We start from the raw sequence: 23,367 nt of genomic DNA, 5'->3' as shown, positions 1-23,367 counted from the left end.
CAGAGCAGCAGTCTAGTCACGGATATAGCATCATGCTTTTCTTGGTGAACTCATGTTCTTGATCAGGCAAAAGAAGAAGAGGATCGGAAATCTCCTCGATCTCTCGACCTCGAGGTCTATCTTCTTCCACCGCCTCCTCCGATCCCTCCTTCTTCTTCGCCCTCTCTTCCCCTTTCGTTGCCGTCGAGCTTCGCGCTCTCGGTTGGAGGAGTCCGGCTCGAAAAGATGGGGGATCGATGGGTGGCTGTAGAAGACGCCGAGCCCGCGCCAATCTCCGAATCTTTCACTTGCTGCGTTTGCCTGTGAGCGTTCTCTCCTCTTTCTTTCTTTCTTTTTTCCGCTCTTTCTCTTTCCCCGATCAACGCGTAGCAAGGCTGTATGCCTCGGTTCTTGTTGGAAGATGGAAGGATTTCGGTGTAATCGCGTGTCCGTAGCTTGCGGCAGCCCGTGGTTTCGTGCGAATTCGGCTAATTTCGTTTGCGCTTATGTATGCGATTGCGTCTTGCGGTTTTCGCAAGAGATTATGTTTTTCTGTGTGCGAGTAGCGCGATTGGTATTGTGTTGGGCGATGATCAGGTTGCTTATTGACGCTGAAGTAACACGGACGGGGAAAGGGGAAAAATGAACTGATGCAAGAAGGCATTTAGCTTTGGCTTTCTCGCTCAGGTGTGTCGAGCGCATCTCGATCGAGCTCTAGAAATTTGGGGGGTTAAAATCGGCGCTGTATAGGATGTGGTCTTCAGTTAAAAGCTAGATTTTGATGGAGAGCTGCGGTAACGGGAAATGATATTTGACTATAAATTGTGCCTTTCTTCTATGTCATGGAGCATCATTTGCGCCGTCTCTCTAATGAGGGTATGAAATGATGATTGTCCTCTGGATGCTGATTTTTTAATTGCATAGTTTGGTCTTCAATTGCTGGTTTCGTTATGCTTTCCTCGTGTCTTCTTTAATTGCGAACAGGATTTTCATCTGATAATTTCTAGCTGCAATGCCTAGATAATAATGATCCAAAATCTGCGGTGACTGGCATGGCTTTTGTTCTTGGTGTACTTTTTGGATCTTGCTGTGACAGAAGTTGAGACTTTGGCTATGGCAGTCTCATCATATTGGCGGTGGACTTCTTTCCTCCCTTGGGTTCTTTTTGATGTTCTCAATTTTGTGGTCGTGTTTTGCGAATAAAGTTAGCTGCTGCTTTCTCAGTTTAAACGATTAGCTTCTATGTCTTCTCCCATCTTTTCAAATGCAAATCATGAGGTTTTTGTTAAAATAATATAATTTGTCACTCGATAAGAAGTAAACTTTAGTCGCAACAATGAGGATCATCCTCTAAGAAATCGCGCCATGCAATGCCTGAACCTGTGTCTGTGACATCGGGTTTGGGTCCTGTCATTTTCTTTTTCGTTTTTTTATATGTCACCTTAATGTCACTTGTGTCCTTATTTGAGCAGTTATATGTTTTTATATTTGGGAGACCAGTTTCACCAATCTTTTCTCATCTTGCTGCAGGGACCTTCTTTACAAGCCAGTCGTATTACGTAGGGAGCTTCTCTTTTCCACATACACAGAAGTTCTCTATCTGCTTATTAACAAATTACTGGTTTCCTTTGATGCAGCTTGTGGCCATATCTCCTGTTTCTGGTGTGTACATCAATCAATGAGTGGTTTTCGTGAAACCAAATGCCCACTTTGTCGGCAACCATACTTTCACTTCCCCAGCATCTGCCTGTTACTTCACTTTTTGTTGCTTAAGATGTATCCTGATTCCTATAAGAGAAGGGAAAAACTAACATTAGGTGAGTTCTCTATGTGCACTTGACTGCTCTTAGCTAATGTAAAATACCTGGAGAACAACATTGCGCATGAAAAGGACTTGGCCTGACTTATTAAATTTTATGATCTACTTATGTCAAGGACGTCTTATTGCCGAGTGAAGCAAAGCTTAGCTAGCTGATTATGTACTTAGAAACCAAGCGGCGTTGCTCGACCATTGTGGTTGTACCTTTTCACTCCATATCTTTGTCTTCCCCTTCCAAATTAGTTCTTAAACAATATTTGCACTGAACGCTTCTAACTTAGATAAACTCCATAGTTTTCTCACCCAATGTCTATTTTGTTCTATGTACTAAATGGGGACTTAATTTTCAGAAGTATCAGTGGCACTACAGCGGGTGTTGGAGTGTATGCTTAAAGTACTATTCTTTAAGTCTTAACATGCAGTTCTAAATGATTGTCCTATTCTGTCGTATGAGTATCAGTTCTGCACCTTTTCTATATGGAAGAAATTAAACAACCTGGTGAGGTGTGTGAGTATGTGCCTTTGAGGGTGGTTGCTTACAGCTTCTTCTTAAGCTTGATCACATTTTCTTGTCCCATTTAATCATGGATATGAGGATCGTCGGATCCACTGGTCATTATAATTCTACGTTGATTTTTCTACCGGCTTAGCTTTGTTAAAATATTGCACAAAATCAACTTTTCTGAGACCCTTACACCCGCCCCCAAGCCTTTGTCTGCTTCAGAGGAAGAAAAGAGAAAGGAAATTTTCTCTCCGCAGTTTGATGCTCGTGTGGAGATCCGGCGATGAGGAAGAACAAAAGTTATCTGGTTCTTCACAATCACACCTGACATGTCCCTAACTCATCTATGGACACCGAGTCTTCTAGAAATGGTGAACCCTGTGCAAGTAAGGTGCAATCAGAGCCCATTGCAGGTATTGATGGTAACAGTCCAAGCAGTCCCAAACAAGATTTGAAACGAAAACATGATCTACCTGTTGAAGAGGAGAATGGGCATCTAGTTGGCTCAGACAAAAGCTGCAAGCAGATTACAGTATCGGATGTGCTCTGTGCAGAATGCAAGCAATTGCTTTTTTGTCCCGTTGCTCTGAATTGCAGCCATGGTATTCTTTACATGTAGTTGCTTCTTCTAGGTTCAGAAATTCTTTTCAAATATAAAATTAGAAACTATATTCATCCTAATACCTCTTTTTTGTGGTTTGGATTTCCAGTCTATTGCGAATCTTGCATTGTGAATCCAGTTGATGAAAAGATCAAATGTCAAGTTTGTCAAAGCCGACATCCAGGGGGATTATCAGAAGTTTGTTTGGAGCTGGATCACTTTTTGGAGCAACTGTTTTCTGAAGAATATGCTTTGAGGAGATTAGCTGCACGGCGTAGACTGAGTATCTCAAAGAATGATAGCCCAAAATCCCGTATGTTCTGCATATCTGCATTTTATATTGTTCAGAGTTCAAGGGATTATTTGCAGACCATCATGACATGTAGCTTCAATCATCATTCATTTCCATTTATAATATTTGAGATGCCATGATGGTCGTGGTGCTGTGTTAATAGGTAATAACAGAGGTGATAAACAACAAAAAAATTCATCAATGAAAAATGATGCTGCGATGATCCATGCGGGAGCTGGCTGCGATTACTGTGGGGTGAGCTTTTCATCTCTCTCTCTTTTTTATATATTTACTGAATGGAAAGAAAGAATTTCAATTATCTTGAACTTCAATTGATAGCAAGCGATTCTCTCTTATATAAGCAAAAGATTATGGATTTAGGCACGTATGTGGTTCAATTTAGAACTTTATACTAATCTTTCAAATGATCTTGTTTCCATATCAAAACTTTTGTCATTGTTGTAACTTTTTAAATCTTTTCACCCAGACATATAAGTTTGGATCGATTCCATGATTATCTTGCCATGTTTTGGTTTTGCAGGCTTTGTAGCTGTAGTGGAATTATATATTCAATGTGCTTAGTAGCATTCATAACTGGTGAAATAAACGTTTAAAATACATTTAGGTTCCATTCGATTCGCGGAAAGTGTGACCTTTCTGAAAAATGTTTTCCATGAAGTTATTTTCCGGTATTCAGCTGAAACGTGAAAATGAACTGGAAATATTTTCCATCGTTCAGTAATTGCTTACTTGAAAATCTGGAAAACATATTCCTGGCAGTTATTTTCTGGGAAACGAACAGAGCCTTAACGTGAAAATGCTAAGTTTCTAATTCTCCTTAGCAATCTTCATATTTTGAATGCGTGGTACTGTACTTTTGGCCCCTCCCTGTCTTTGCTTCCGAACCTGTTGCTGTGGATGGTGTAATCCAACTTTTGGCCTCAGTTACCAACAAAATTTTTATTTTAACTCATGGAAGTGACAAATCAGTATTATTGAGTTGATTGGGTTGGATTTTGTGCAGATGCATCCAATAATCGGGGATAGATACCAGTGTCAGGATTGTGTCGAGAAGATTGGCTATGATCTCTATGGAGATTGCTACAATTCCCATTGCAAACTCCCCGGCCAGTTCAACCAACAACATCGACCGGAGCACAAGTTCAGACTCAAAAAGCCAAGAACCTCGCGAAACTATATGTTGAGGTTGGTAACAGGGCGGCTGCTGGACGATGGCTCTGCTGCTCTCGTCCTCTCTAATGACGGTTCAGAAGATGGAACCGCATTGACCACTCCCGCTTTCCCGAGTGATGTTTGGGAAGATGCCGTGAACAGTCTGGCGATATCCTTTGTAATTGAAGACGGCGGCGCAGGTTCAGAACATCAGAACAATTCCCAGTCTAACTCTAACTGAAGCCCGTCTTGGGAACAACAATCAGTCTAAGTGTAGTTTGTTCCCAAAAAAAATTTAGCAAAATTCCTTTTCAAGTGTAGCTTGTTCCAAACAGTCAATGCACTTTTTAATTACACTTTATAAAATACTATTTGCATTTCAAAAGAAAAACTTTTTCACTTAAAAGTGTTTTGCATTTACTCACCGGCTTTTCTCAAAAGCCTAACCGAAGGCAGCTGAGGTCTTCTTGTTATTCTTTGGCCAGGAGAGGTAAGCAGAGAAAGCTGAGAGAGCAAATTTAAAGGTGCCTGTCTTTGCATTTCGAAGAGCGTACGGACAATGATAGTCAACTTCATTTCATTCTTCCAGGGGCTAAAGAAACACGCCTCAGGAGAAAACACGAGGCGCAAATGCAATGGTTTATTCGTGTTTTCCAAACGCAGTGTTTTGAACCGCGCACTTATGAAGAAAAGGTCTCTGCTAATGATTCAAACAATGAAATCAGTTTACATCAGGGTGGAGCCGACCAATTCAGTTTTTCATGACAATCAATCACTGTGTGTCAACTGCATCAACTGATGAAGTTAAGCACACTTTTTCCAAGTAATAATGATGTGCCTTGTTTTTTCAAATTTCTTTTAGCTCGACATCGCAACATTCATGTGTCCGTATCTTTGCATCACCCTCTTGGTAGCAAGTGCCGCAGCTTCACTCGCGCGCAATGTTCCGCTCGCCATGATCGCCACAAATTCTGCGGTGATCTCCTCCTGCACCTTGCTCCGTGCATCCCCAAGAGGATAGCCTGGTACAGGGTCGACTTTTGCCGCGGCAGAATCACTTGCAGCTGGGGCTTTTTCATTGTTAGACTCCTTGGCACACTCCTCAGATTGCTGTTTCTTATCTGCATCTGTGGCTTTGGTTTTCTTGACGGGTGCACTAGGAGTACTGCCAAAGGACCTGCTACCAACGGGGGTCGAGGATGGAGGCCTAAATTGTGGAACTTGAGGTACAGCTCCTGCTTTCAAAGTCGTCTCTAGGTTCTGTATCATAGGCACTGCAATACAAACCAGAAGTATGTCATTTGACAGAACACATTCACCAGCAGCTTGGTGACGCAATTTAGAAACCCCAAAACATCGCAAAAAACCAAACAATGAGCGACAACATTCGCAATTATATATGAGGAACTAGAGCAAGTTGACCTTGATGATGATTGTCTGACTTGAAAACTTTCATTTACCACCCCTTCAATCTAATCTCTCATAAACAGGCAATAACTTATAAGGGTGTCTCATCCTAGAAAATTTCCAGGACAAGATTCTATGGGCCTATCACACTCTCCACTCTTAGACTTCTTAAGACGAGAAGGAAAAGGGTGAGGTCTTTTCCTCACGTGATTACGCCTACATAAAGACAATCTTTTCCATGCAATCACCCACCAGATGGATGATCCCCACGTTGTCCCCAAAAAAACAGAGACCAAGCACACTCAATTAACATCACCTGCAGAAATCGCCCGATTTCATAGAGGAACTACAGTTCATCACAACACACCAGATAATCACCCAAGACACTGAGGAATAACAAACAGTAACACACGACCTGTGGACATAGAGGAGCACATATCCAACCTCAAGATAACAGGGCGAATGGGACAGGTGTTTACTGCCGCGTTCTGCTGGCATAGATTTCTATTTGTAGCACAGTACTAGGGTGGTGCAAGAGCAAGTTACATCCAACCAATTCCTTTAGTTTATGGAAAGGGGAATTAATAGACAATTGAAGGAACATCTTGGCCAGAAACACTAGAAACAGAAATCAGGTATAACACAGTTAAGATGGACTTACATATCAAAGCACCCATTGGGCTACTCATGACCTCATTAGGAAGCTGCAAAATATAGTCTGGAATGGATGAACCCACTAAAAATTGGGCTACCTCATTGCTGAAGTTGTTACAGTTGTGAGTGAGCAGACTGTATGTTTCAGCTGTGTATCGAGGACTGATCTCCTGTAAATACATCTCGAAAACATCTTTTGGCACATGTGTGACACCCAAATCTACAATGCGAATGGGAGTACCATATGGTGTTGTCCCAACAGGAGCATGTTGTATACCTCCTCCAAAATAGTACTCATCACCATACACTACCACTCCAGTGTGCCTGCGTTCAAGGAAAATTTTTCAAATCATTGATGTCAGTAAGAGTACTCAGTATCATTAAGAAACATTACGATTTAAAAAATTCAGTACCAAAGATCCAACTTAAATAATGTCTCTATTTGCAGCCCCCCACCCCCCAAAAAACAATAATAATCATAATAATAATAATAAATCTTCAAGATATATTGCCTGGAGATTGTGCACACAGAAGCAGCACTTTCATGAAAACAAGAGAAGACTAAACAAATAGACGACTTTTCCTCCTCCAACTGCAATCCACTCACCATATGCCCTCAATCGCCTTCCCCAAGAATGATGTGGATAGCTGTCGAGCTAGACCTTGGCTCAGGTCATAAACATTCAAAGAAACCTTGTGACCCTCCTGCCACATTCAGAATTTGTTACTACATGCACACGATGCACCAACAGATACCAGAAACCAAAGTACGTCACTGAAGTTCTCCATTTACCTCAGCCATTTCAGTTTCAAAACTCCAAAATGTGAACTGCGAAAGTGTCACCTACAAGGACTAAACAAATCAAAGAACCAACATCATCAAAACCAGCCCTCCAGCCATGCAAGTAACAAAGCAAAAGCCTCACAAGTCACAACTACACTGAGAAACTACACAAAAAGCAACTACTTTTGTCTATAAATACTGCACCACAATGCAGCTGGTTTTTTGATAAAATTAACCAAATTGACTGACTTTGTTTTTCACTTCTCAGATAGCTCCTCAAGATTATACCAATTAAGGGATCCATGATTCGAAGAAGAATATTACCGCGTCTAAATTTTTTATTGAACCGAGAGCATTCTGGAAAAGATAATCTAAAGGATGACAGGTGAAAACCACTAAAACAAGCACAGTTTTACGAGGTTAGAAAACTGAAGGAAGAAATCCGAAACAAATAATTAAGTAAACATTAAAAATGCCAACGCTTCTCCAAAACCAGATGCAGCCTCCACAAGCATGCAGGAAAAGCTTCAAAGAACCCCACCCGCAACCAACCATCTCCTTTAGATGAGAACCTAATCATATAACTAATCCACAAGCCATCACTCTCCGGGACTGTGTTCTGCTATACGCTACAAATAAAGCATCGCGGTCGGTTTGGATGCCAAACCTAAGCCAAAGCTGCACTCAACCAAACAGAATCGACTCTTCTTCGTACCGCATTCGCCGCACGGCTATCTAACACGAACAAGAAACGAACCACGTGACTGGCACCGCTAACCGGCCACGCCCGAAACCAAGATCCCGCACCGGAAGACGCAGACAGGTCGCACCCAAATCGGGACGGACAACAACCGCGCGAATTTGCATAATCACAAACATAAAACGCAAGGCCCGGACGCAACGGAAAGAAAAAAATCTAAGAGCTTTACCGGTTGGTGGGGGGGGGAACGGGGGTCGAATCTTTCCAGCGCCGGACGCAGAACCGGGTCAATCCGAGAGCAAACCGAAAAGAGCGAAGCTTTCAATTCAAGATCGCGGGACACGATCCACAGACAGAGACACGTAGAGAGAGAGAGAGAGAGAGAGAGAGAGAGGGAGAGTACCTGAAGGAAACAGAGGAAGCGAAGCGGGGCCAAGGCAAGCGGTGTGACGGAGGCGCGAAGGAGGACGACGCGAGAAGAAGCGAGAACTTGTCGATGGCCACAACAAATATAGGAGGACAACTGACCCGGAGGCCTGGAGGAATTTATAAAGCCATTTTTGTGTTGGGTTGGACTTTTCTAGAACCTGCCATTCCTGTTTTCTAGTTTCCTCGCAGCACGCCCCTTGCGACTTCTTCTTTTTTTTTTTTTGTAACAAAAAGTTCGCAACGGGCTCTGGACTCCAAAAAAAAAAAGGTAATTTAAAAAAAAATACGGACTTCTTCTTGAGTGATATAAAATAGGGGTGAGCGATTTCGGGTTCGGTTCGGTTTCGCTTTTGGAGACAAAAAGTTTATTTCGCTTAGTAGAAATGGGATATTATCTAACAACCTAGATCCATTTATGCAGAATAGAAAACACCAAGAGTTCAACATCATATAACTTTATTATCAATGGATCAATGCAAATATATTTAGTAGAATGATATTGTCAATAAAAGGCCAATTAGCAACACCAATAGCAAACCTCATTAATCTAGGAAAGAAACTTAAAACAATATAACAGTGGAGGAGGCAAAAACTAGCTAATTAGGACTCAATATTGCAAAGAGATATCTTCTATACAAAAAGCAATAGAGGACATATCGCAATGTCGTAAAAGCATTTATACAGCTAACCCCCCTTTGTGCAAGGCTTACTTTGCTGATGTTCAACTTAAAAATCATTGGAAGGGATAAAACGAAAATAAATCAAAGGAAAACAATCCAAAGGTCCACCACTTAAGACATACATGTTTACCGTCAGAAATCTTCTTACTTTCGAACTGCATAGACTGGGCCAGTGGCAGCCCCAGCACCAGTATGCAGTCAACATTGTAGGAAATGCAAAATAGACGAAGAGGAAACGAAACCTACCTCTTGCAGCATAAATCATTGCTAATTCCTGAAACCGAATATCATAACAGATGCCTATACCAATACGTCCAACGTCTGCATAGAGCCAAAAAGAAAAGAAAAGAAAAGAAAACAACTTAAACAACAGATAGACCAGAAGACTCGGGCAACTAAATGTTCCATACATAGTTACTTAAGGAAAGAAAAGTTACCTTGCGGTGCTTGGCTTTTAGCACTCCAATGGAACCAAAAACACAGCAAGCGTTGTACAATCGATCACCACATCTTTCTGGGATTGAACTGCCCACTATGGTAACCTTCAAGACCTTAGCAACTTCAGATAACATAGCAGTTGAAGGAGATGAACCTCCATCAATGTCCTCAGCATAAACAGGGAAGCTATCTTTTGAATAGGGACTGTTCCATATTTCCTGGCACAGAGTAAACAAAACCATGAGGCAAGCTGCGTGATTTTTCCCTCCTTTTATAGAACGGCGCAGGCTACAAATATAACTGATTTTACTGGAAGCCAAAGCTTGCAGTATAAAAACATAGCAATTACATAAGCATCAATAAGAACTTAGCCACAGAAAGTCACCCAAAACTGATGAAACAGACACGTGCCCGCTCAAGATGCTTTTACCCATTCTTTCTTCTAGTGCACGCCTTCACAAAAGGGCATTTGATAAGGTATAAAAAGTTCTTGTAAGCCATAAATTTCCCATTTTGCAATCAGGAGGCACATCCAAACTTTTCGCAGCTACACGAAATGCTCAATGACCTTTTTCATTCAACACGGGCTACATTTGCCTAAACATCTGCTAAGTCTACCTAATGCAGAGAGACTCACGGGCAAGAGAACAAGCTGAGCGCCCTTGTCCACGGCCTCCCGAATCGCGTCGCGAGCATGGGCAATGTTCCTCTCTTTATCCGCCGTCACTGAAAGTTGGCATAGCCCGATCTGAAACTGAAACCACACCACCCAAAGAAAAGACGTCAAATTTCGAGGTTGCATCGATGATCGAAGTCGAGGGGTTCGAACCCATGCCTTGGCGAGGGGAGGAGTGGGCAGAGGGAGCGCGGGCGTCAATTGACGCTTACTCTTGTCCTTGCTCGCTCCCTTCTTGCGCCTCCAGCCACAGGCCGCTCGATTGGTCACCAAAAAAACCCAGAATCGGAAATCCACCGTGGATGAGCCGGACCGCGATTGATGAAGACAGAGGAAGAGCCGAGGTGGACACCGAACGGTGCGAGGAGAGGCGAGAGGGTCTCGTCGAGTCGTGGGTGTGGGGAGTGGGAGAGAGGGCGCAACGGAGGAGCAACCGAGAGAGAGAAATTTGTGAAGAAAAATTAGGATTTTTATTTTTTACTAGGAAGAGCGTCGGTTCCGGTTCCTGGTTCCCGGTTCCGTAATCGGGAACCGGAACCGGCGGTTCCTAAAAAATTGGAACCGAGAACCGGAACCGCCCACCCTAGAACCGGGAACCGAACCTTACCCGCCGGTTTGATTTTTCGGTTCCCGGTTCTACCCTGGAACCGTGCTCACCCCTAATATAAAATGCACTGACTTTTACTCGAGTCTCAAATCTGGCTTCCGTGATATGAAACTTTCAAATTGTTCGGGCCAAATTTTGGATTTAAATGAAAGTTTGTGGTTTTTTATGAGATAAAAAAAATTCGAACTAAAATTATAACTCAAAGTAAAGTTTGTGTTTTTTTTTTAATTAACGCATTTGATAGATATATGATGACATGTTCTATTTCAGTTTTATTATGACGATCGGTGTAGGAACAATAACATTAGTAATAATAATTCTTCTCTTATATTGAAATGGGCAAAAGACACCAAGAACCCTAAATTATGCCAATTGTTACACATATATCCTAAAATACGCCAGAAGTCCCAAATTTGTACATGCGTGACATACTTACCCTCCATCAAAATTCTGTAAATGAAAACCGTTAAAGATTTACATATATGAACACCAGGAAGCAAACGGTATTGACGTGGCGCACACGTGACTCAAATGAAATAAAAAATTTAACGGAACCTTGACTTAAGGTTTTTTATGTCACGAGAAAAAATTCGTGATAAATATGTCACAATAGGCATAATTTTGAATTTTTTGTGGCTTTTTCCTATTGAAATTGATAACGATTTTCATTTATCGATTAATCTTCACTCTCTTGTATGTTGCCCGCTTAATGATGATATTTAGGCTCCGTTTTGTTAAAGCGTTAAATGAATGATTTTAAAAACATTTTTTTACAAATCGATCATATTTCTTAAAAAATGAATAAACGAAAAATATTTTCATCGTTTATGAAAATATTTAAACAAAAATTGTTATCAATAAAAAAAATATTTTACATTAACTAATTATTTTAAGCAACACAAATAATTATTTTTAGAATTTTTTTAAAATCTTTTTTTTCTGCAAAACAAATAGAACCATAGAAAACAAACACTTCTTTATGAAACATGCTATTTGTTTGCCTAACTCTCATTAAGTTTAGTTAATCATGTGTATTTCGTGTATTAATCTGATTATCTTTTAGTTATATCTTATATGTCGCTTCTTCGTTTTGACTTTTTTCTTACCTTCCGTTTCCGTTGACTCTCTCCCTCAGCGAAGTTTCCACTGATTCCCAGGTATTTGGCAGTTCGAGTAGACGAGAACCTTCTCGAGCTTTCCTTCACGGAATCGTTTGGACTTGTTTTTTTTTTTTTTTCCTTCGACTACCTACGAAAAGAACCAAAAAAGGAAAAATGATGCAAATATCTCTTCAACTTTAGCCTGATATTTGATGTAATCCATTAATTTTTTATTTTATTAGATGTGGTTCCTAAATTATTAGCAAATGTCTAATGTAACTCCTGAACTCTTAATTTATTCGATGTGCTCCATGAACTATTAGTAAAGGTTCAATGTTGTCATTCAGCTTACTCAAACGACAAATCGGTAATTATTTGATGATGTGGATATTATTATATGCCGAGTTGGATTATTAAAGATGATGACTCAATATATACATCTTTCTACTTTAGGGTAGGGAAAAAATTTAAGGTGTTAACGTGTCCATCGTTATTTAATGACTTGGATTATTATTTCGAGATTTGAGCTGGAAAGGGGATGCTAAGATGCCAATCAGGGAAAACGAAGATAAGGATTATGACAGGTATGTTATCCCACGTACAAACGGCTCTTCAGGCCTTTATAAAAGGGATTGTAACGTTTCTTTTTTGTTCACCAATGAAAATAAACGAATTGGAAGCTGCATCAACAAATTCTGTTAATTTGAATTAATGAAATGGTGACATTGAACATTTTTGTATAGTTTAGGAAGTAGATTGGACATTTATCGATAATTCATGGACTATATTAAATAAATTAAAAGTCTAGGGACTGCATTGCACATTAGACCAAACTTCAGGAATCATTTATGTCATTTTCTTGACAAAAAAGCAACAGTAACTCATCCACACTACGAGGTCAATCGTTGGGTGGCTAGGATCTCGCCAGGCTCGACGATCAAGCCGGGTGTATTGCCCAAGTTCACTCACGACGTAAAAATATACATAAAAACAAAAAAAAAAATTGTCCGGATCAGGACCCGACCAAAGTAGGTTGGGCCGGGTCTTCTAATATGCTTTATCAGAAGATTGCCCGATAAGAGGACAATAAGAGCCACGAGATCTGAAAAGGGAAAATGCAGAAGTCGCTATGGCGTTGGGCCTGCTGGCTGTGGCTCAGCTCGATTGGGCCCAAAATAGATCTAACAGAACTAGGCGTAGCCCAAGCCCGAAACCAAAATGACATCGCTTTTCAGGATTCGTGGTTAGCAATGCACGTGGGACATTGAGAAGAGAAGGATTTATTTACCTATGCACGCAAGTCGTAATTCCGTGCGTGATTTTTGGGATGCTGATGTTCAATTGACCTCTAATTTCAATACGAGAAACATCGAGAACAAAAGTTTACGATCGACTCCATGTTGAAAGTTAAAACGAGTCGAGTTAAGTGCATTGAGTCGCGTGGATTCACATTTTCTCTTTGTGATTATATTGTCAGGATTGAGGAGGGGGGTGACGGTTTAATCCGGCTCGAGAACCAAGTTGAACTGATGTTTCCAAGTCGTTGACCGAGCGAACCGATTCCATTCATGGCCGAGACCTACTAAAGCCAACTACATCAACATGCATGTGATGTTTTCTCTTTTCTTTAAATGATTTTTTGATCGTTATAGTGGAACCGTGCACCTGCGATTAATCAAATGCGACGTCAATGATTCTTGCTCACACGTGACTATTTATGGTATGACATTGGATCGTGTAACTGTACATCATTTCCTTGTAACTGAGTTTCAAACGTTGTGTGATGAAATTACTAATTTACAAATGGTTAATGATACTGGCGATTTGTGTGTGATTGGACATTGGTTTGGCAAGGCAAAATATAACAATGTTATAAGAAAAATATAATGTCATTTTTTAATTAAAACTTGATGAGAGTAATATGTATAGTTTGAAAGGAGAAAGATGTAACTGACTATAATTAAAGTTGAAGTTCTCATTTAATTATTGAAAAATTAGCAAAGAATTCAAGACATGGATATGTGGCGGCTTTCTGTGACATCAGTTGTCACCTACCTTGCTAATTATTTGGCTAGAGAATCATTATCAGAAAAAAAAAAGAAAGAAAAAAAAATATCCATCATTCAAATTGATTAAAAAAAAACCAACTCACTATTCTAAGAACACCACATCAATAAAATGCAATTCCATGTTCTCCGGCTCATCTTAATTAAAATGATCTCAGCGTAATACCACTACAAAAAAAACAAGGTTTTAGCGACGAATTTTGCGACAAAAAATTTGGTAAAATTCGTCGCTAAACGAATTTGCGACGAATTTTGCGACGGAAAAAAATCGGTCGCTAATTCGGCGTCGCAAAATTTAGCGACGGAAAATATCAATTTTTGTCGTTAATTTGGGACGAAAAAAAATTCGTCCCAAAATTCATTCGCAAAATTCGTCGTAAAAAATTCATCGCAAAATTCGTCGCAAATTAGCCACGAACTTTATTCGTCGCAAATTAGCCACGAACTGTATTCGTCGCAAAATTCGTCACTAATGTACCACGGAATTTTTTTTTGGTCTCTAAATTGCGACAAAATGTTTTTTTTTTGTCTAAAAATTGCGACGAAATGTATTCGTGGCAAAATTCATCGCTAATTTTCGATGAATTTTTTTTTTGGTCATTAATTTGCGACCAACTGATCCGTGGTGAAATTTGTCACTAATTTGCCATTCCAAATTTTGACTTTTGCCACAAACGTTGGTCCAGAACGGATTTAGTGATGATTTTTTATTAATTCTTTAGCGACGAAGTGTGTAACGAATATTGTTTACGGACGATTTGGATTTTAAATCTAATTAAAAGCAAAATTAATTTCTAGAATTTATATTTAACATTGATTAAATAATGGAGTAACTGCAGCTCCAACGGGCTCGGCGCGGTGGTCGAGCTCGACGCGGCGGTCGGCACAACGGTCGGCCAATGAGTGAGGCCTCGGCACGGTCGTCGGCACAGCCCTCAGCCACGGGCTAGGTGCTCGGCCACGGCAGGGCAAGTGGCCAGGCGAGCGGGGCACGGCGACGGGTGACGGCCTGGGTGGCTAGGCGAAGAGCGGGCAAGCGGCACGGCCGGGAAGCAGCCAGGCAAGCGGCGAGTGGCAGTGGCTGGGACAGCGGTAGGCTTTAGGGGTGTGCATGGTCCGGGTGGGCGGTTCCCACCCCGGAACCGTGGACCACCCGCTACAGGATCGGTTCCAAAAATTGGAACCGAGAACCGCCCGTCGATTCCATGGACCCACCCGAGAACCGGACCACTGGTCCGGTCCGGTTCCCGGGCGGGTCCATGGAACCGGTCCCAACAAGTTTTCATGGACAAATAAAAAAAAAATCTGTGGACCAACATTGGATCAATAGAACAAAAAGAAAAGAACATAACTATCCATACAAATCCTATTCTATGATCGGTTATATTAACCACATCATCCATAAATCAAGTGGGTACCCATCAATTATTGGGAAAAATGACCAAGGTATCCCAATTACACAAGAGCTTCAGACACGATAACAATTTTCTTCTTTTTTTTAAAATTTTTTTTGGTCAAATTTTTTTAATTAAAAATTAAAAAAATAAATATATTACTATTATATTGCCGGTCCGGTCCGGGTGGGCGGGTGGGCGGTTCCACACTGGGAACTGGACCGGTTCCGGTCCGATTTCGGGCGGTCCCGGACGGTCCGGGTGGGTCCCGGTTCTTTTGCACACCCCTAGTAGGCTTGGCCAGGCGAGCGGCTGGGTGAGCGGCTGGGCTGGCTGGGCGAGCGCAACGACGGTGATGGCGAGCTGGGCGAGCGACGACGGCAACGAGCGGCTGCTGGGTGGTGATGGCGACGGCGTCAGGCGGTGAGAAGGCGAGCGACGGCGACGACCTCTGGCGGGCGACGGGCTGGTGGTCTGGCGACGACAGGCTGGCCAGGACCGAGGGCACGGCTAGAACAAGGGGGTCAGCGTTGATGGCAACGGCATGCGGTGACTAGACGGCGGTCGGGGGAGGCATGGCGGCGTTGCAGGCTGCCGGACAACGCCGGGCGAGCGGCTAGACGCGATGCAAGCGAAGGGCCATGCGTGCACGAAGGGGAGAGGAAGATAGTCGGCCAAGGGGGGAAAAGCACGGCGGCGGACGGCGACGGGCGGCCGGACGAGAGCCGGCGCAAGGCAGACGGCGCGCGGCGACGGGGTGACAAGCAGCGGCTGCTGGTCTAGGCGGAAGGTCGCACTCACGGTTGGCTCGGGGCGAGGCCCGGTCGGGGGACAACGGCGGTGGCGCGACGGCCGGGTGGAGCCTAACGGCCGGATGGCGACGCAGTGGTGGGGGTCCCGTCGGTGAGTTGTAGGCGGAGCAGCGGACGTGCGCGCAAGGAGGAGAAGAGAAGAAGAAGAGGAGGAGGAAGAAGACAAGAAAAAGAAAAAGGAAGAGAGAGAAGGGGGAAAAGGACGGTCTGCATGGGTGGGAATTTTTCTTTTTTTTTTTGGTCAAATGGGCGAGAATTAAAGAAGTGGCTTTTTGAGACGGGAATTAGCAACGGATTTGTATCCGTCGCAAATTTGCGACGGATTTATTTTCAGTTGTAAATTTGCGACGGATTTATTTTTCCATTGCAAATTTGCGACGGATTTTGCAACGGATTCCAAAAATAAAGGGCATTTCCAATCCGTCGCATTGCGACGGATTTATTTTTCCGTCGCAAATTTGCAACGGATTCCAAAAATAAAGGGCATTTTCCAATCCGTCGCAAATTTGCGACGGAAGTGATCTTCGCGGCACATGGCTCTCATTTTTTCAAATCCGTCGCTAATTCCGTCGCTAATTTGCAACGGAGTTAGCAACAAAAATGTTTATATCGACCAATTTTTCGAATTCGTCGCTAATTTCGTCGCTAATTTGCGATAGATTTATTTTTCGTCGTATACTAGACAAAAAATTAAGATTAAAGTGATAAGTGTATAAACACATTAATCAATCAAGAGTCAAGATTGCCCTTTAACTATTCCATTCCCCTCCATGAAGTACATATATTCTTTTAATAAATAGCAAAAGTGGCATTAAATTAGATTTAAAAAGGAGTAAAGAATAAACTAATTAGTTGAGAAAAGGACGGTGAAAAGGCATTGGAAATTCACTCAAAAGGTGACATCACCAGTTTATAATTCACGATAGTAAAAAGAACATAAATAATCCCTAACTTTAATTTAATGTGTAATGTGGTCCCTGAATTTTTTGTATTTGTTCATATAGTATAGAGACTAATTTGAACATTTACCAGAAATTCAGACACTATATTGAACAAATTAAAAGTTTAGGGATGAAATTACACATCGGACTAAAATTCAAGGATCACATCAAACAAATTAGAAGTTCGAGAATAGCGTTGCATACCGGGCCAACATTCGAGAGCTATTTGTGTCATTATCCCTCCCCGATAAATTCAAGGGATAATAACACAAACGGTTCCTGAATTTTGATCAAATATGTAATTTGATCCATGAACTTTTAATTTATTTAATGTAGTCCCCGAACTTTAGCCGAATGTTCAATTTGATCCCTAAACTTTTAATTTGTTCAATGTGGTCCCTGGACTTTTGGTACATGTTCAATTCGATCCATGAACTATATGAAAATGTTCTATGTAGTCATTCCTTGTTCGAGGATCACATTAAACAAATAAAATATTGAGGGACCAAATTACATAGTGAGTCAAAGTTTAGGGACTATTTATGTTATTTTTCCTAAATACAAACATATGGAGAATGACTATTTTATATCGTTACTTATTAGGGACTTAACATCCTATTCCTTCCTTAAATTATTCGAACGTCTCCTGAACGGAAGGAGCTGATCTGATTCGTTTCAATGTAAGAAGTCTCCTCTCCCCCTCTCTTGTCCGAGCTTTCCCCTGTCAACAGAAGAACAGGAGGATCGGAAATCTCCTCAATCTCCGGAAGAACAGGAGGATCCGAAATCTCCGAAATCTCCGGACCTCGAGTTTTATCGCCTTCACCGCCTCTCCGATTTCTCCTTCCCTCTCTTCCTCTTTCGTCGCCGTCGAGCTTCGCGCTCCGGTTGGAGGAGTCAACTCGAAAGATGGGGGATCGATGGTTGGCTGTAGAAGACGGCGAGCCCGAGCCAATCTCCGAATCTTTCACTTGCTGCGATTGCCTGTGAGCGTTCTCTCCTCTTTCTTTCTTTTTTTTCTGCTCTTTCTCTTTCCCCGATCAACGCGTAGCATGGCTGTATGCCTCGGTTCTTGTTGGAAGATGGAAGGATTTCGGTGTAATCGCGTGTCCGTAGCTTGCGGCAGCCCGTGGTTTCGTGCGAATTCGGCTAATTTCGTTTCGTTCGCGCTTGTGTGCGTATGCGATTGCGTCTTGCGGTTTTCGCAAAAGATGATGTTTTTTTTTCTTCCGTGTGTGCTCTACTACTCGCGATTGGTGTTTGTTCTTGGGCGATAATCAGTTTGCTAATCGACGCTGAAGTTGCGCGGACGGGGAAAGGGGACAGATGAACTGATAGGAGAAGGCATTTTACTCTTGCATTCTCGCTTAGTTGTTTGGAGAGCATCAATCGAGCTCTAGAAATTGCCTCGGCGTGGTCGAAATCGGTGCTATATATAATGGGGTCTTAAGAAAAAAGCTAGATTTCGATGGAGGGCTCCGGTAACAGGAAATTCCTTTTGACCAGGGGTGTGCAAAAGAACCGGGACCCGCCCAGACCGCCCGGAACCGGTGGTTCCCAAGGGAACCAGTCCGGTTCCCGGTTCCAATTTTTTGGAACCGGTACTGTTTGGGCCGGTTCCCGGTTCCCGGTGTGGAACCGCCCGCCCACCCGGACCGGACCGGTAATATAATAATAATATATTTTATTTTTTTAATTTTTAATTAAAAAATCTGACAAAAAAATTAAAAAAAAAAAAAGAAAATTTATTATCATGTCTGAAGCTCTTATGTAGTTGGGATACCTTGGTCATTTTTACTAATAATTAATGGGTACCCACTTGATTTATGGATGATGTGTTTAATATAATTGATCATAGTGTAGGAATTGTATGAAAAGTTATGTTCTTTTCCTTTTGTTCTGTTGATCCGATGTTAGTCCACAGATTTTTTTTTTTATTTGTCTAGGAAAACTTGTTGAGACCGGTTCCATGGACCCGCCCAAGAACCGGACCGGACCGGCGGTCCGGTTCTCGGGCGGGTCCATGGAACCGACGGGCGGTTCTCGGTTCCAATTTTTGGAACCGGTCCTGTAGCGGGCGGTCCACGGTTCCGGGGTGGGAACCGCCCACCCGGACCATGCACACCCCTACTTTTGACTATAAGTTGTGGCTTTCTTAATGAGGGTATGGAATGATAATTACTATAGATAAAATGTTGTCTTGATGCTGATTTTTGAATTCCACAATTTGGTCTTCAATTGCAGGTTTCACTATGCTTTCCTTGCCTCTTCTTTAACTGCGAAGAGGGTCTTCATCTGATAATGTCTAGTATTGCTTAAATTTCCCAGCTTTCCGGTTCTGTGTTGTTCAAGCTTCCGGTAGGTGATTGTATCTTTAAATTGCAGATGTTCCTTTTTGGAATCGTGAATTGCGGAGGTTGGGGACTCATCCTAGGACGAGATGTCTGAGAATTGTTGGGGGATTTGACTTTTCATGGATTGATTTCAATCCTTTCCTGCTGAAAGAAGGGGACAGAAGTTGGGGGTTTTGATAGGAGGACATGACAACTAAAGTTTGGAGATGGATTTTGGGGTTGATATGCATAGTTGCTGTCGCCACCATTGGGGTTGCCGCTGGTTATGTGGTTCAATCCGTGGTTGATTCGGGAGTTTCGCCTTTCGTTATCACGTACATATGCAATTCGCTGTTCATCATTTACATTCCCATATTTGAAATCGGGCGTTATGCAGAGGATAAATGTGGAAGTTTATGGTTCTGGCGGAATAGGAAGAGTGATGATTTGAAAGTATCGGTGGAGTCGGAGAAGGCAATTTTACTTGCAGAAGGTGATTTGAGTGTGAAAGCTGATGATCCATATCCATCCACGTCTGCGGAGGAAGGTGAAATAAGTCATCACGCGAAAGTTAGTTATTTAGGATCTGAATATGAGAGTGAAAGAGATTTGCATGATCAAGGTCTAATGGGTGAAGATGCTGACAAGGGAGTGGACGCAAAGGGACGTTGGACAAGGATGAGAGTTGCGAAAGTTAGCCTTCTCATTTGCCCATTTTGGTTCTTTGCACAACTCACTTTCAACCTGTCCCTAAAGTACACTACTGTCACGGTACTACTATTTTTATAAATGTTTTCCTTGCCTAGTTTATGCATATGTTTCTATCGTTGTTATTTAATTGGTTCCATTGCCTTGTTTTTTCACAGTCGAACGCTATCTTGGGCAGTGCGTCAAGTCTGTTCACCTATTTGATCTCTCTTGCATTCTTGGGAGAGAAATTTGCCTGGGTAAAGCTGATCAGCGTTCTTCTTTGCATGGGAGGAACAATCATTGTTAGTGTGGGTGACTCGGGGTCAGATTCTTCTCCGAGAGCAACTGCGACCAACCCTCTTCTTGGAGATATCCTTGCTCTTGTCTCAACTGCCTTGGGTGCTGTATACGTCACCTTGATTAGGAAGAAACTACGTGATGATGATGATGATGATGATGATGAAAAGCAAGGTCAAGCCAGCATGGTGCAGTTCCTTGGATACTTGGGGCTGTTTAACCTCTTGATATTCCTTCCCGTCGCCCTTGTGCTTAATTTTGCTAAGCTGGAACCATTTACTTACCTTACCTGGGAGCAGGTTGGTCTAATTGTTGGTAAAGGTGAGTAGCAAGGTGCATGATTTGATTCTTTTTGTTGATTTTCCTTTAAGTCATCTAAAATGTGCTATCCTTTGTTGAAAAAAAAAAGTGGTTATGTCTAAGGTACTTGATCTTGATCATATTTTTAAGGAGCTTGCAGTTGCTTGTTGAAATTGTTCTTTCGCCTATTCTTGATATGACGTTTGCTTGTTTTTGAAGACCAACACAGCTTAGTCCCTTAACGTTTGGTAAGTCAAAGTTGTGAGGTAAATGAAGGGAAATAGGAATGGAGCAAGTTGAGGGAAATGCATAGTTAGGATGTTCGGATGGGGTGAAAGGAAAAGGCAATAAAATATATTCAAATAGTGAATGGAAATAACCTCAATGTGTTCACTTTATGTCACGAGTCCCATCCCCCTCCCCGTCGCCCCGCCAAAAATAAAAATTCTTTTGAGTAGGCCACCTTTTCCATAATGCAGTCGGGGAATTTCCTTCCATGTCCTCCCACATTTGAAACAAAATCTGTCAAGGGCCTGGGGGGAATCACTTCCCTGATGTTATTTTCATATCCCTCTTTTTTATGTCATCCAAGCAAGAGAAACGTCTGTAGAAGTCTATATTTTCTTTGCTGTCCTCCCTTATCTAATTTTCTCTGATGGACTATTGGAATAGTCATCATCATACCCACATTCAGGTGGGTGCACAAGTCAGACACCAGAATATATACTCTTATCAGCAGCTTTAGTGGACTGCAGATGATTTATGGCGGGGTAGTCATTGACAAGCAGATGGCAGGTGGCTGCTAAACCTGTAGTTATGTTAGCATGCTTACTGCCAATTGTGCAGGCTCTTTTAAGTTACGGCATCGTGCATGTCTTGGTGATTCATGTACTTGATCAGGCATATCTTTGGAATGCATGATCACAACTCCCATCCTGATCAGATTTAGCTAAGTTTGTTAGAAGTTAGCTTTAAAAGTTCCCACAGAGTTTCAAGGTTGATTTGGGCTGACATGGCCCTAAGCACTCGAAAAGAATTGCTGTGCCTTTTGACTAAGCATGTTTAGGGATATTCTATGCATGTGTATGGATAGTTTCATTTGCTTTGTCGAAGAGGAATTTCTATCTATAATATACCCGAGTTGGTGAAAGCTTCCTGGTGCTGAGTGATATTACCGTAATCGGTTGAAAGGTAAGTTGGGAAGAAAAGGAAGGGGAAGGGAAGGAGCTGATGGTTGGGTTTGGATGGAACTGATGAATTTCTGATAAAGGATCTGGAGAAGTACTATTTTTGACTTAGCATTTTATCAATTACCACGAACTAGACTCAGATTGCTGGCATACTAACAATGGAATACGGGACAGCTGCATGATGGATTCAGCTTTTATTTGGGATTTTGATTACTTAATTGATAGAGTTACTCAGCCAGATTATTTTTTTAAAATATAGCAATATCTGCTTTCTTGCAAATGGGAGCTTTATCCTTCAACTGCAAACCTTTTTTGAGGCAAAGATGATCATGGCCCTCCAAAATTGATCTCAATGATTTAATTCAAATGAAGGGATAGAAGAGCAATGATTTTGTAGTTGCCAGTGTAGTAACTCACACACATGCTTACATTTGACTTCTTGTGGACGGAGAGATAATATCTTCTACCTGACGACATTTGATTTGGAATTCTGTTGATCTATAGTTAGAGCTGTTGGATTTGCCAAATATGCTGGAAGTTCAAACTAACTAATCTGCTTCCTTTCCCCTTTCCCTATTCATACTCAGGTTTGTTAGATAATGTGCTGAGCGATTGCTTGTGGGCCAAGGCCGTTCTTCTGACTAGCACCACCGTCGCAGCAGCTGGTCTTACCATACGAGTTCCATTGGCAGCTGTTGTGGATTCACTGACTGGCAATGCACCTCATCTCATGGATTACCTCGGCGCTGTTGCGGTCATGATGGGATTTGCAGGCATCAATATACATTCCGATGCTTTCAGCAGATCAAAAGAAGCCAGTGTTGATCTCGAAAATGAAGACATCGGTAACCAAGACCATGCTGCTTTTGCATGCTGAGAAATCTGATGCAGTTTCCTAGCACGAGGTTCCTGAGCTTACAATGCAATTCTTCATGTAACGATATACAACCCCACTGTTCAAAGGAAAAGTTCTTAAAGGAGCATTAACTTCTCGTTCCCGGTGTATGACTCCATCCGTAAGCTACTCCATGCGACTCTCTCCATTGTTGTGGTTATAAGTCAGGCGCACATGGAATTGCTTATGCTCTGAAAGAATGCAAAATGTCTTCTCGATCTCAGTCAAGAAGTCTTCACCAGTCATTTAGGGCCAGTGTACATTTAGATATGAGAGTAGGAGCACGCTAAAGAGAATGAGCTCGATCAATCTTTGGAACAGTGAATCTCAGATGAAGCGATGATATACGGTTTTCGATTGAACTATTGTGCTTGAAGAACTATGTACTGCCTAAATAAATGTTGGTCATTTAATGGATTTTCAGTAATTATGAAGAGCCTCTCATCTTGATCTCCGATTAGAATTCGAGCTATGCTTTCCAACACATCTCCAATTTTGGGGTTGTTATGATACTCCAAAAACGCGTGGCACCCTCGAAGCACCTATTTCAATCATTGGTTGAATGTGTTGGTGCGCGAGTGAAGCTTTGCTTTGTGCCATAGATACGC

General features: G+C 42.0%; 4 protein-coding genes across 6 annotated transcripts; 2 read left to right on the top strand and 2 right to left on the bottom strand.

Moving 5' to 3' along the window:
• Positions 1-7: 7 nt before the first annotated feature.
• LOC130138905 (uncharacterized vacuolar membrane protein YML018C-like) lies at positions 8-23,195 on the top strand. 2 transcript variants are annotated; one of them, XM_056314447.1, is made up of 4 exons: positions 8-302; positions 19,299-20,158; positions 20,254-20,695; positions 22,452-23,195. In XM_056314447.1, exons 2-4 carry the CDS (start codon positions 19,595-19,597, stop codon positions 22,739-22,741), a joined length of 1,296 nt encoding a protein of 431 aa, XP_056170422.1. In that variant the 5' UTR covers positions 8-302; positions 19,299-19,594; the 3' UTR covers positions 22,742-23,195. The 2 variants fall into 2 exon arrangements, with proteins under 2 accessions (XP_056170422.1, XP_056170423.1); XM_056314448.1 differs by lacking the exon at positions 8-302 and adding an exon at positions 17,930-18,040.
• On the top strand, positions 2,776-4,607 carry LOC115669441 (E3 ubiquitin-protein ligase PRT1-like). Its single transcript, XM_056314459.1, has 4 exons — positions 2,776-2,915; positions 3,011-3,214; positions 3,357-3,448; positions 4,218-4,607. Exons 1-4 carry the CDS (start codon positions 2,900-2,902, stop codon positions 4,605-4,607), a joined length of 702 nt encoding a protein of 233 aa, XP_056170434.1. The 5' UTR covers positions 2,776-2,899.
• Positions 5,047-8,335, bottom strand: LOC130138907 (uncharacterized). 2 transcript variants are annotated; one of them, XM_056314457.1, is made up of 5 exons: positions 8,315-8,335; positions 7,221-7,271; positions 7,035-7,132; positions 6,435-6,751; positions 5,047-5,640 (listed from the first exon to the last, which is right to left on the bottom strand). In XM_056314457.1, the coding sequence occupies exons 2-5, from the start codon at positions 7,227-7,229 to the stop codon at positions 5,225-5,227; spliced, it is 840 nt and encodes a 279-aa protein (XP_056170432.1). In that variant the 5' UTR covers positions 7,230-7,271; positions 8,315-8,335; the 3' UTR covers positions 5,047-5,224. The 2 variants fall into 2 exon arrangements, with proteins under 2 accessions (XP_056170432.1, XP_056170433.1); XM_056314458.1 differs by lacking the exons at positions 7,221-7,271; positions 8,315-8,335 and having other exon boundaries at positions 7,035-7,141.
• On the bottom strand, positions 8,962-10,605 carry LOC115664336 (omega-amidase, chloroplastic-like; the record flags this gene model as incomplete). The annotated part of the gene is made up of 4 exons (XM_056314510.1): positions 8,962-9,341; positions 9,458-9,676; positions 10,096-10,212; positions 10,288-10,605. Coding segments are annotated over 4 exons (675 nt in total), but the record flags the coding sequence as incomplete, so codon positions are not given.
• Positions 23,196-23,367: the final 172 nt, after the last annotated feature.

The sequence above is a fragment of the Syzygium oleosum genome, unplaced genomic scaffold (assembly GCF_021117445.2).
Source record: "Syzygium oleosum isolate NSW1041296 unplaced genomic scaffold, Sole_v2.1 Sole_v2.09, whole genome shotgun sequence".
Classification (NCBI taxonomy): domain Eukaryota; kingdom Viridiplantae; phylum Streptophyta; class Magnoliopsida; order Myrtales; family Myrtaceae; genus Syzygium; species Syzygium oleosum.
This window is presented reverse-complemented; position numbering and strand designations above follow the sequence as displayed.